This window comes from Nerophis lumbriciformis, linkage group LG10 (genome assembly GCF_033978685.3).
Source record: "Nerophis lumbriciformis linkage group LG10, RoL_Nlum_v2.1, whole genome shotgun sequence".
In the NCBI taxonomy this organism is placed as follows: domain Eukaryota; kingdom Metazoa; phylum Chordata; class Actinopteri; order Syngnathiformes; family Syngnathidae; genus Nerophis; species Nerophis lumbriciformis.
This window is the reverse complement of record NC_084557.2, coordinates 44869657-44882884: the sequence shown is the minus strand read 5'-3', so window position 1 is coordinate 44882884 and position 13228 is coordinate 44869657. Positions and strand designations below refer to the sequence as shown.

Genomic DNA, 13228 nt, shown 5'->3' with positions numbered 1-13228 from the left:
GGGTTTGGAGGTTGCCAGGAGAACACTACATTTCGGACTGCATTGTGCCGTGTGTGAAATTTGGTGGAGGAGGAATTATGGTGTGGGGTTGTGTTTCAGGAGTTGGGTTTGGCCCCTTAGTTCCATGAATCACACTTTTTCATCTGGCAATCTGATGGACGAGTCTGGGTTTGGAGGTTGCCAGGAGAACGCTACATTTCGGACTGCATTGTGCCGAGTGTGAAATTTGGTGGAGGAGGAATTAGGGTGTGGAGTTATTTCTCAGGAGTTGGGCTTGGCCCCTTAGTTCCAGTGAAAGGAATTTTGAATGCTCCAGGATATCTAAACATTTTGGACAATTCCATGCTCCCAACCTGGTGGGAACAGTTTGGAGCGGGCCCCTTCCTCTTCCAACATGACTGTGCACCAGTGCACAAAGCAAGTCCCATAAAGACATGGATGACAGAGTCTGGTGTGGATGAACTTGACTGGCCTGCACAGAGTCCTGACCTGTACCCGATAGAACACCTTTGGGATGAATTAGAACGGAGACTGAGAGCCAGGCCTTCAGTGTGTGACATCACCAATGCGCTTTTGGGAGAATGGTCGACAATTCCTATAAACACACTCCGCAACCTTGTGGACAGCCTTCCCAGAAGAGTTGAAGCTGTGATAGCTGCAAAAGGTGGACCGACATGATATTGAACCGTATGGGTTAGGAATGGGATGGCACTTCAAGTTCATATGTGAGTGAAGGGAGGTGGCCAAATACTTTTGGCAATATAGTGTATACTTTCTATAAAGAGGTACAGTGCACTCTGAGAGTATTCACAGCGATTCACTTTTTCCACATTTTGTTATGTTACAGCATTATTCCAAAATGGAAATATAATTTGTTCGTCCTCAAAATTGTGTGATATGTTTTTTTTGTTTTTTTTTAGATTTTTGTAAATGTATTAAGAATAAAACAACAAAAACAACAAAAAAAGAAGAAGGATAAACAAAAAATAAAAATAAAATAAAACTAACACAAGTGCGGTTAGGTGTGCACAAAAGCTGTTGTGGGTAGATCGTACAGGGATCACCAAGGTGTTCGCTACGCCACCTAGCGGCGGGAAGGCTGGTAACTTAAATTATTCTCTCAATTTAAAGCATAACAATTAGCCGAGAGACAGCTCTTATCGCAAAATACTCGGGACACTTGTAATTAAAAAGGTAACACACTGCAAAAAGTCAGTGTTCAAAAACAAGAAAAAAAAAAAATACAAAAATGAGGGGTATTTTACTTGAACTAAGCAAAATTATCTGTCAATAGAACAAGAAAATTTGGCTTGTCAAGACTTTCCAAAAAAAAAGGAAAGTTAGCTAACCTCAATGAACCCAAAAATACCTTAAAATAAGTATATTCTCACTAATAACTAGTGCACTTTTCTTGATAGAAAGAAAAAAAAGAGACCTTTTTGCTCAATATGTTGAAAAATATTCATAAATGAAGTAAATGCTAGTGCCATTATCTTGACATAATGATATGCGCTCGGCATTACATTTCTTGAAACCAGCAAACTTATACTAAAAACTAATTTATTGTTCTTAATGGAAAGGCAACAAGGCAACCGCTTGTTACTCTCGGGGTCTCCTAGCCGCTCAGGCAAATCATATGGTCTAAAAATGCATTTTTCCATGGATAACATGACATCATCGCGCCAAGTGCGTGCTCTTTCAGTCAATTAGTGCGCATATATCATACTTGCCAACCTTGAGACCTCCGATTTCGGGAGGTGGGGGGTAGGGGTTGGGGGCCGTGGTCGGGGGTGGGGCGGGGGGCGTGGTTGGGGGCGTGCTTAAGATAAGAAATACTTGACTTTCAGTGAATTCTAGCTATATATATATATATATATATGTATATATAAATAAAAGAAATACTTGAATTTCAGTGTTCATTTATTTACACATATACACACACATAACACTCATCTACTCATTGTTGAGATAAGGGTTGAATTGTCCATCCTTGTTCTATTCTCTGTCACTATTTCAGAACACACACATTATACAAATATACAGGTAAAAGCCAGTAAATTAGAATATTTTGAAAAACTTGATTTATTTCAGTAATTGCATTCAAAAGGTGTAACTTGTACATTATATTTATTCATTGCACACAGACTGATGCATTCAAATGTTTATTTCATTTAATTTTGATGATTTGAAGTGGCAACAAATGAAAATCCAAAATTCCGTGTGTCACAAAATTAGAATATTACTTAAGGCTAATACAAAAAAGGGATTTTTAGAAATGTTGGCCAACTGAAAAGTATGAAAATGAAAAATATGAGCATGTACAATACTCAATACTTGGTTGGAGCTCCTTTTGCCTCAATTACTGCGTTAATGCGGCGTGGCATGGAGTCGATGAGTTTCTGGCACTGCTCAGGTGTTATGAGAGCCCAGGTTGCTCTGATAGTGGCCTTCAACTCTTCTGCGTTTTTGGGTCTGGCATTCTGCATCTTCCTTTTCACAATACCCCACGGATTTTCTATGGGGCTAAGGTCAGGGGAGTTGGCGGGCCAATTTAGAACAGAAATACCATGGTCCGTAAACCAGGCACGGGTAGATTTTGCGCTGTGTGCAGGCGCTAAGTCCTGTTGGAACTTGAAATCTCCATCTCCATAGAGCAGGTCAGCAGCAGGAAGCATGAAGTGCTCTAAAACTTGCTGGTAGACGGCTGCGTTGACCCTGGATCTCAGGAAACAGAGTGGACCGACACCAGCAGATGACATGGCACCCCAAACCATCACTGATGGTGGAAACTTTACACTAGACTTCAGGCAACGTGGATCCTGTGCCTCTCCTGTCTTCCTCCAGACTCTGGGACCTCGATTTCCAAAGTAAATGCAACATTTGCATGGTTCGGTGATGGTTTGGGGTGCCATGTCATCTGCTGGTGTCGGTCCACTCTGTTTCCTGAGATCCAGGGTCAACGCAGCCGTCTACCAGCAAGTTTTAGAGCACTTCATGCTTCCTGCTGCTGACCTGCTCTATGGAGATGGAGATTTCAAGTTCCAACAGGACTTGGCGCCTGCACACAGCGCAAAATCTACCCGTGCCTGGTTTACGGACCATGGTATTTCTGTTCTAAATTGGCCCGCCAACTCCCCTGACCTTAGCCCCATAGAAAATCTGTGGGGTTTTGTGAAAAGGAAGATGCAGAATGCCAGATCCAAAAACGCAGAAGAGTTGAAGGCCACTATCAGAGCAACCTGGGCTCTCATAACACCTGAGCAGTGCCAGAAACTCATTGACTCCATGCCACGCCGCATTAACGCAGTAATTGAGGCAAAAGGAGCTCCAACCAAGTATTGAGTATTGTACATGCTCATATTTTTCATTTTCATACTTTTCAGTTGGCCAACATTTCTAAAAATCCCTTTTTTGTATTAGCCTTAAGTAATATTCTAATTTTGTGACACACGGAATTTTGGATTTTCATTTGTTGCCACTTCAAATCATCAAAATTAAATGAAATAAACATTTGAATGCATCAGTCTGTGTGCAATGAATAAATATAATGTACAAGTTACACCTTTTGAATGCAATTACTGAAATAAATCAAGTTTTTCAAAATATTCTAATTTACTGGCTTTTACCTGTACATTATAAAATCAATAAGAAAACGGGAGCTCTAATTTGGGAGTCTGAATTAGGATCAGAAGTTCCTATATAAACATTGCACACTCACGTCGCCTTTTTGTATTGATTACTGCAGCTGTGCACTGGATTCATTCAAAATTACAAACTACAACTCACAAACACTTTAGAGTTAGGCTCCACCATCAGAATGTGTACTTAAACTTATAAAGATCACATGGATATTATTCAGTGAGTTGATTCACCAAAACTAACCTGTTATACAGGAGGAAAAAGCACACAGGACGTTTCAATTGTTCACAGACTTGTCGCGCTCATCAGAATGACAAGACACATCCGGTCTGCAGGTGATAGCATTCAATTGGGAAGAAACGCCCTACTGCCCCCTACTGACCAATGTGAATACTGATAAATGTGTAATGACAGTTCCAAAAACGAATTCAAACCACAAAATAAAATAAATAAATCAACACAAAAATGTGACACATTATGGGTGGGTCACATATGCATGTACAGTAGATGGCAGTATTGTCCTGTTTAAAAGTGTCACAACATTGCTGTTTACGGCAGACAAACTGCTTTACGGTAGACGAAAACTTGACTGCTGTTGTTGTGTGTTACCGCGCTGGGAGGAGGTTAATGAAACTGCCTAACAATAAACCCACATAAGAAACCAAGAACTCGCCCTCGATCATTAGCTGTTTATATTGTGGGAAAGCGGACGTGAAAACAGGCTGTCGACACGTCACTCAGGTCCGCATGGAGCTGGAGGGGGCGTGGCCTCCAGCTCCGCCTGAATTTCGGGAGATTTTCGGGAGAAAATTTGTCCCGGGAGGTTTTCGGGAGAGGCGCTGAATTTCGGGAGTCTCCCGGAAAATCCGGGAGGGTTTGCAATTATGGTATATATACAGCCCGGCCCCCGGCCAAAACATTTTTAATTGTAATTTTGAGGAATTTATCTGAATGTGCATGAACTATTTCTGTTCAAAATTTTTAGAAATGTCACATGTTAAATGTTTAAATATTAACTGTCAGTTTACTGTACTGTGCCAACTGTACTACTATATGAGTACGTGTTTTCTATTGTTTCATTGAAAATAAGACAGCAAAGTCCATTTGGCTGTCATCTCTTTTAATTATGAGACAAAATTGTGTCAAAGTCATGATTTTTTTTCATGTTTGAAATAAGAAAAGTAGTTTTATACTTGTGAGTGTTGATGACACAGCTTTGCAACAGTTGATATTCTAGTTCCAAGCATGTTTTACTCAATATAGGTCATCAAATCTCAGCAACAAGCTGTAATATCTTACTGAGATCATTTAGGACCAAAACCTTTAAAACAAGTAAAACACTCTAACATAAAATCTGCTTAGTGAGGAGAATTATCTTATCAGACAGAAAATAAGCAAATATCACCCTTATTTGAGATATTTCATCTTACTTAGATTTCAGTTTTTGCAGTGCTCTGTATATGAAAAAAAACCTGGCAAACATGATGGTATCACCAGTCTTGGAAGATGTTCATTCAGTTTAGTTTTACACCAAACTGTAGTCATTTTAATTGTCAACTTTCTGGTTTTAAGAGACAGTAAAAGACATCAAGAGAGTAAATAGTGGGGGTCAGTAACAACTTCATTTTTAGATCAAGCAGAGTGGGACATTATGGAATCATTCATTTCTGAGGGGGAAAAAAACATGGAATCATGAAAAACTAAACAAAAGCATCTGGGTTTTATAACATCTGACAGTCTCCGAGGCTTGTACTAACTCTCTTGCTCCAACTTTCTCTGATTTCTGCTGTCAGATCAGCTTTGCAGGTTGGAGTCTTGTCATGGACCATTTTCTTCAATTTCCATCAACAATTTTCAATTGGATTGCGAGCCGGACTATTTGCAGTCCGTGACATTGACCTTAAGCGTCCTTGTTTAATGAAAGTTTGTAGCGTTTTTGTTCGATGGCAAGATGCGCTATTATCTACAAACCCCGTTTCCATATGAGTTGGGAAATTGTGTTAGATGTAAATATAAACTGAATACAATGATTTGCAAATACTTTTCAGCCCATATTCAATTGAATGCACTACAAAGACAACATATTTGATGTTCAAACTCACACGTGCCAAAGTAGTTGGGAAAGGGCATGTTCACCACTGTTAAATCACCATTTCTTTTAACAACACTCAATAAACGTTTTGGAACTGAGGAGACACATTTTTTAAGCTTCTCAGGTGGAATTCTTTCCCATTCTTGCTTGATGTACAGCTTAAGTTGTTCAACAGTCCGGGGGTCTCCGTTGTGCTATTTTAGGCTTCATAATGTGCCACACATTTTCAATGGGAGACAGGTCTGGACTATAGGCAGGCCAGTCTAGTACCCGCACTCTTTTGCTATGAAGCCACGTTGATGTAACACGTGGCTTGGCATTTCCTTGGTGAAATAAGCAGGGGCGTCCATGGTAACGTTGCTTGGATGGCAACATATGTTGCTCCAAAACCTGTATGTACCTTTCAGCATTAATGGCGGCTTCACAGATGTGTAAGTTACCCATGTCTTGGGCACTAATACACCCCCATACCATCACACCTGCTGGCTTTTACACTTTGTGCCTATAACAATTCGGATGGTTCTTTTCCTCTTTGGTCCGGAGGACACAACGTTCACAGTTTCCAAAAACAATTTGAAATGTGGACTCGTCAGACCACAGAACACTTTTCCACTTTGTATCAGTCCATCTCACATGAGCTCAGGCCCAGCGAAGCCGACTGTGTTTCTGGGTGTTGTTGATAAACGGTTTTCGCCTTGCATAGGAGAGTTTTAACTTGCACTTACAGATGTAGCGACCAACTGTAGTTACTGACAGTGGGTTTCTGAAGTGTTCCTGAGCCCATGTGGTGATATCCTTTACACACTGATGTCGCTTGTTGATGCAGTACAGCCTGAGGGATCGAAGGTCACGGGCTTAGCTGCTTACGTGCAGTGATTTATCCAGATTCTCTGAACCTTTTGATGATATTACGGACCGTAGATGGTGAAATCCCTAAATTCCTTGCAATAGCTGGTTGAGAAAGGTTTTTCTTAAACTGTTCAACAATTTGCTCACACATTTGTTGACAAAGTGGTGACCCTCGCCCCATCCTTGTTTGTGAATGACTGAGCATTTCATGGAATCTACTTTTATACCCAATCATGGCACCCACCTGTTCCCAATTTGCCTGCACACCTGTGGGATGTTCCAAATAAGTGTTTGATGAGCATTCCTCAACTTTATCAGTATGTATTGCCACCTTTCACAACTTCTTTGTCACGTGTTGCTGGCATCAAATTCTAAAGTTAATTATTATTTGCAAAAAAAAAAAAAAGTTTATGAGTTTGAACATCAAATATGTTGTCTTTGTAGCATATTCAACTGAATATGGGTTGAAAATGATTTGCAAATCATTTTATTCCGTTTATATTTACATCTAACACAATTTCCCAACTCATATGGAAACAGGGATTGTATAAATATATATATATATATATATATATATATATATATATATATATATATATATATATATATATATATATATGTATGTGTGGGGAAAAAATCACAAGACTATTTCATCTCTACAGGCCTGTTTCATGAGGAGGGTACCCTCAATCATCAGGAGAGAAAATCTCCTGATGATTGAGGGTACCCCCCCTCATGAAACAGGCCTGTAGAGATGAAATAGTCTTGTGATTTTTTCCCACACATACATATATTGCGCTCTACTACGGTATCGAGCACTATTTTTTGGATAACCTTATTAAGACATATATATATATATATATATATATATATATATATATATATATATATATATATGTATATGTTATTGCCCATTATAATAGAGGTACTACTCCTTTAGATCACTGGTGTCAAACTCGTTTTCATTGAGGGTTACATAGCAGTTATGGCTGCATGTGACAATGAATAATACCTTATAAAAATGTTTATTATTACTTTATTGCCTATGCATTCGATTATTTTTTTTTACCTTTTCTGTAAAAAATTTTTTTTTTCGATTTTACTGTAAAAAAAAAAAACTAAAAAAAACCTTGCAGTTAATTTTACAGTATAATTTGCAGTGGTTTTTACAGCATATCACTGTAATGGAATGGAAATACTGTACCACTGCATTTTACAGTAAAATTCATGCAACTGAGCTGGCAGTTTGTTTGTTTTTTTTATCTACGGCTGTTTTTATAGTATACTACAGTAAATGAAAAAACAGTACCAAAGTTGCGTTTATGGTGTAAAAAAACTGGCAGCTCAGTCAAAATGATTTTTACTGTAAAGTACAATTGATGGATAACTTGCTTGGAATATTATAAGTGAAGTAGGTATTTAAGTATTTTTATGTTAACAGAAAAATGTGTTTTAAATGTATGATGATATTTTGTTGCATTGTTAGATAATATTAAAGTTTAGAATATAAGCAGATATGCATATAAAGGATATGCATGCAGTTCAGGTATTTTTTTTTATGTCGAAATAGAAAGAACAAATACATTTAGTAAGAATTTTTTTTTTTATCAAACCATATGTTTCCAGCTTTTGGCAGGCCACATAAAATGACAGAAGTGTGACACAAGTGCTTCAGATGCTAAATGACTTGACTTTGGAGGAACATTTTTCCCCCCAAATTGTATCTGACCTCTAATTTGACCACTTCTGATGGATTTACAAAACCCCAAACAAGTGAAGCTGGCACGTTGTTATTTTTTTGCAAATATTAGCTCATTTGGAATTTGAAAGCTGGCACCAGTGGCAAAAAAGACTGAGCAAGTTGAGGAATGCTCAAAGACTTATTTGAAACATCCCACAGGTGAACAGGCTAATTGGGAACAGGTGGGTGCCATGATTGAGTATAAAAGTAGATTCCATAAAATGCTCAGTCATTCACAAACAAGGATGGGGCGAGGGTCACCACTTTGTCAACAAATGCGTGAGCAAATTGTCCAACAGTTCAAAAACAACCGTTCTCAACCAGCTATTGCAAGGAATTTAGGGATTTCACCATCTACGGTCCGTAATATCATCTAAGGGTTCAGAGAATCTGGAGCAATCACTGCACGTAAGCCATGATATTACGGACCTTCAATCCTTCAGGTGGTACTGCATCAAAAAGCGACATCAGTGTGTAAAGGATATCACCACACGGTTTCAGGAAACACTTCAGAAACCCACTGTCAGTAACTACAGTTGGTCGCAACATCTGTAAGTGCAAGTTGAAACTCGACTATGCAAAGCCAAAGCCATTTATCAACAACACCCAGAAACGCCAGGTATCTTACACATCTGTGAAGGCACAATGAATGCTGAAAGGTACAAACCCCGTTTCCATATGAGTTGGGAAATTGTGTTAGATGTAAATATAAACAGAATACAATGATTTGCAAATCCTTTTCAACCCATATTCAGTTGAATATGCTACAAAGACAACATATTTGATGTTCAAACTGATAAACATTTTTTTTTTTGCAAATAATTATTAACTTTAGAATTTGATGCCAGCGACACGTGACAAAGAAGTTGTGAAAGGTGGCAATAAATACTGATAAAGTTGAGGAATGCTCATCAAACACTTATTTGGAACATCCCACAGGTGAACAGGCAAATTGGGAACAGGTGGGTGCCATGATTGGGTATAAAAGTAGATTCCATGAAATGCTCAGTCATTCACAAACAAGGATGGGGCGAGGGTCACCACTTTGTCGACAAATGCGTGAGCAAATTGTTGAACAGTTTAAGAAAAACCTTTCTCAGCCAGCTATTGCAAGGAATTTAGGGATTTCACCATCTACGCTCCGTAATATCATCAAAGGGTTCAGAGAATCTGGAGAAATCACTGCACGTAAGCAGCTAAGCCCGTGAGCTTCGATCCCTCAGGCTGTACTGCATCAACAAGCGACATCAGTGTGTAAATGATATCACCACATGGGCTCAGGAACACTCCAGAAACCCACTGTCAGTAACTACAGTTGGTCGCTACATCTGTAAGTGCAAGTTAAAACTCTCCTATGCAAGGCGAAAACCGTTTTATCAACAACACCCAGAAACACAGTCGGCTTCGCTGGGCCTGAGCTCATCTAAGATGGACTGATGCAAAGTTGAAAAGTGTTCTGTGGTCTGACGAGTCCACATTTCAAATTGTTTTTGGAAACTGTGGACGTCGTGTCCTCCGGACCAAAGAGGAAAAGAACCATCCGGATTGTTCTAGGCGCAAAGTTAAAAAGCCAGCATCTGTGATGGTATGGGGTTGTATTAGTGCCCAAGACATGGGTAACTTACACATCTGTGAAGGCGCCATTAATGCTGAAAGGTACATACAGGTTTTGGAGCAACATATGCTGCCATCCAAGCAACGTTACCATGGACGCCCCTGCTTATTTCAGCAAGACAAAACTTAAGCTGTACATCAAGCAAGAATGGGAAAGAATTCCACCTGAAAAGCTTCAAAAATGTGTCTCCTCAGTTCCCAAACATTTACTTAGTGTTGTTAAAAGGAAAGGCCATGTAACACAGTGGTGAACATGCCCCTGTGACAACTTGTTTGCAATGTGTTGCTGTCATTAAATTCTAAGTTAATGATTATTTGCAAAAAAAAAAATTATGTTTCTCAGTTTGAACATGAAATATCTTGTCTTTGCAGTCTATTCAATTGAATATAAGTTGAAAAGGATTTGCATATCATTGTATTCTCTTCAACGTGACAACTTCACTGGTTTTGGGTTTTGTACACTGTGGTAATAACTTCAAGTACCAATTTGGATTACTCTGACCATGCTATCATTTTTTTCAGCGCTGGGGAAGAGTGGATGGAGAACCCCGAGACGTACGAATCCAGCTTCTACAAAAGATCCCTGGACAACGAGATGTACATTTTCACCGCGCCGTCTTTTAACAGTAAGAACTTTAATACCCTGCGTGCGCCTGTTTATGCACTTTGGCGGCTGAGCCTCGCCGGTGTGGTCTGGCCTGGAGCCCACCTCACTCTCTGCCTGTGGATGTCATCCCGAGCCTCCGCGCTCGTATGACATCACACTCTTTATCCTTCTCCTTCTCCCTGCTTACAGTGCGTCTGTCAGCACTCATCCTAAACCTTAGTCCTGCTTCCTCTCTTGCTTATCTCCACTAATCTCTCCAGCAGACATCAGGGGAGGCAAACAATGAGTCCACTGGATTAACACGTGGGCCGGCTTCACGGCCCCGAGTCGGCTCAAACTAAATTACAAGCGGCTAAAAATGTTTGGAATGTCCCGACAACGGACCGCAACGGTTCTGTAATGCCGCCAGCTTTGACAGCTCCAACGGGATTTTCAGGCCAAATGGGCCGTGAGTCCAGTTACAGTTCTACTGTGTGTCCTTCCCTTCCGCAGTTGCAGCGGACGGCCGGGAGAGTTTGTCGGAGTCCGGTATTCTTGTCAGCAAGGCCGTGGAACTCACTGTGGATGAAGTCACACTTAAGCCAGCAGGTCAGTGTCACTAGTGCCACTTGGACCGGCTGATTGCCACTAAGGCAGTGGTTCTTAACCTTGTTGGAGGTACCGAACCCCACCAGTTTCATATGCGCATTCACCGAACCCGAAGCGTAATCACAAAATGATGTTACTATATTAAAAACATACTAATAAAGGTATATTTTACAAACAGAAAGTTACAGGAATGTACACATGATCCCGTGTTTACATCTCATTGTGCAACATGTGAATGTTTTAGTGGGAACTAAATGCGATATCTGAAAGGGTACACATTAGAGATGTCCGATAATATCGGCCTGCCGATATTATTGGCCGATAAATGCTTTAAAATGTAATATCGGAAATTATCGGTATCGTTTTTTTTATTATCGGTATTGTTTTTTTTGTTGGTTTTTTTTTATTAAATCAACATAAAAAACACAAGATACACTTACAATTAGTGCACCAACCCAAAAAACCTCCCTCCCCCATTTACACTCATTCACACAAATGGGTTGTTTCTTTCTGTTATTAATATTCTGGTTCCGACATTATAGATCAATATATATCAATACAGTCTGCAAGGGATACAGTCCGTAAGCACACATGATTGTGCTGGTCCACTAATAGTACTAACCTTTAACAGTTAATTTTACTAATTTTCATTAATTAATAGTTTCTATGTAACTGTTTTTGTATTGTTTTACTTTATTTTTTATTCAAGAAAATGTTTTTAATTTATTTATCTTATTTTATTTTATTACTTTTTTTTTTTAAAGTACCTTACTTTTTTTTTTTAAAGTACCTTATCTTCACCATACCCGGTTGTCCAAATTAGGCATAATAATGTGTTAATTCCACGACTGTATATATCGGTTGATATCGGTAACGGTAATTAAAGAGTTGGACAATATCGGAATATCGGATATTGGCAAAAAGCCATTATCGGACATCCCTAATTACTATATTAAATACATACTAATAAAGGTATATTTTACAGACAAAAAGTTACAGGAATGTACACATGATCCCATGTTTACATCTCATTGTGCAACATGTGAATGTTTTGGTCGGAACTAAATGCGATATCTGAAAGGGGTACGCATTAGAGATGTCCGATAATATCGGCCTGCCAAAATTATCGGCCGATAAATGCTTTAAAATGTAATATCCGAAATTATCGATATCGGTTTATTTATTATCGGTATCGTGTTTTTTTTATTTTTATTTTTTTATTAAATCAACATAAAAAACACAAGATACACTTACAATTAGTGCACCAACCCAAAAAACCTCCCTCCCCCATTTACACTCATTCACACAAAAGGGTTGTTTCTTTCTGTTATTAATATTCTGGTTCCTACATTATATATCAATATATATCAATACAGTCTGCAAGGGATACAGTCCATAAGCACACATGATTGTGCGTGCTGCTGGTCCACTAATAGTACTAACCTTTAACAGTTCATTTTACTCATTTTCATGAATTACTAGTTTCTATGTATCTGTTTTTATATTGTTTTACGTTCTTTTTTATTCAAGAAAATGCTTTTAATTTATTTATCTTATTTTATTTTATTATTTTTTTTTAAAAGTAACTTATCTTCACCATACCTGGTTGTCCAAATTAGGCATAATAATGTGTTAATTCCACGACTGTATATATCGGTTGATATCGGTATCGGTAATTAAAGAGTTGGACAATATCGGAATATCGGATATCGGCAAAAAGCCACTATTGGACATCCCTAGTTACTATATTAAAGAAATACTAATAAAGGTATATTTTACAAACAGAAAGTTACAGGAATGTACACATGATCCCATGTTTACATCTCATTGTGCAACATGTGAATGTTTTAGTGGGAACTAAATGCGATATCTGAAAGGGGTACACATTAGAGATGTCCGATAATATCAAGTCATATACCAGAATGCTAATAGTTTCCATGCTGCTGTTGCCCTGAAAATGTTTTTTTATATAAAATACTGTCTGTTCTTTTCATTTTTTTTATTTTTGTTTGTTTGATATTCATTGTAAAGATCAGCTGTTTTTTCAGTGGGGCCCTGGCTCAACTGCAAACATAAATTTATAAAGTCAAGTCAAGTC

The 13228-nt window shown here is 38.6% G+C and overlaps 1 protein-coding gene across 1 annotated transcript in view; it reads left to right on the top strand.

The window, feature by feature from the left end:
• LOC133612285 (voltage-dependent calcium channel subunit alpha-2/delta-1) overlaps nucleotides 1–13228 on the top strand; it is a 412014-nt gene that overhangs the window by 330707 nt on the left and 68079 nt on the right. Inside the window, exons 29-30 of the mRNA XM_061969551.2 lie at nucleotides 10458–10561; nucleotides 11035–11130. Coding sequence (XP_061825535.2) covers nucleotides 10458–10561; nucleotides 11035–11130 — 200 coding nt within the window. The remainder of the gene's footprint in view (nucleotides 1–10457; nucleotides 10562–11034; nucleotides 11131–13228) is intronic.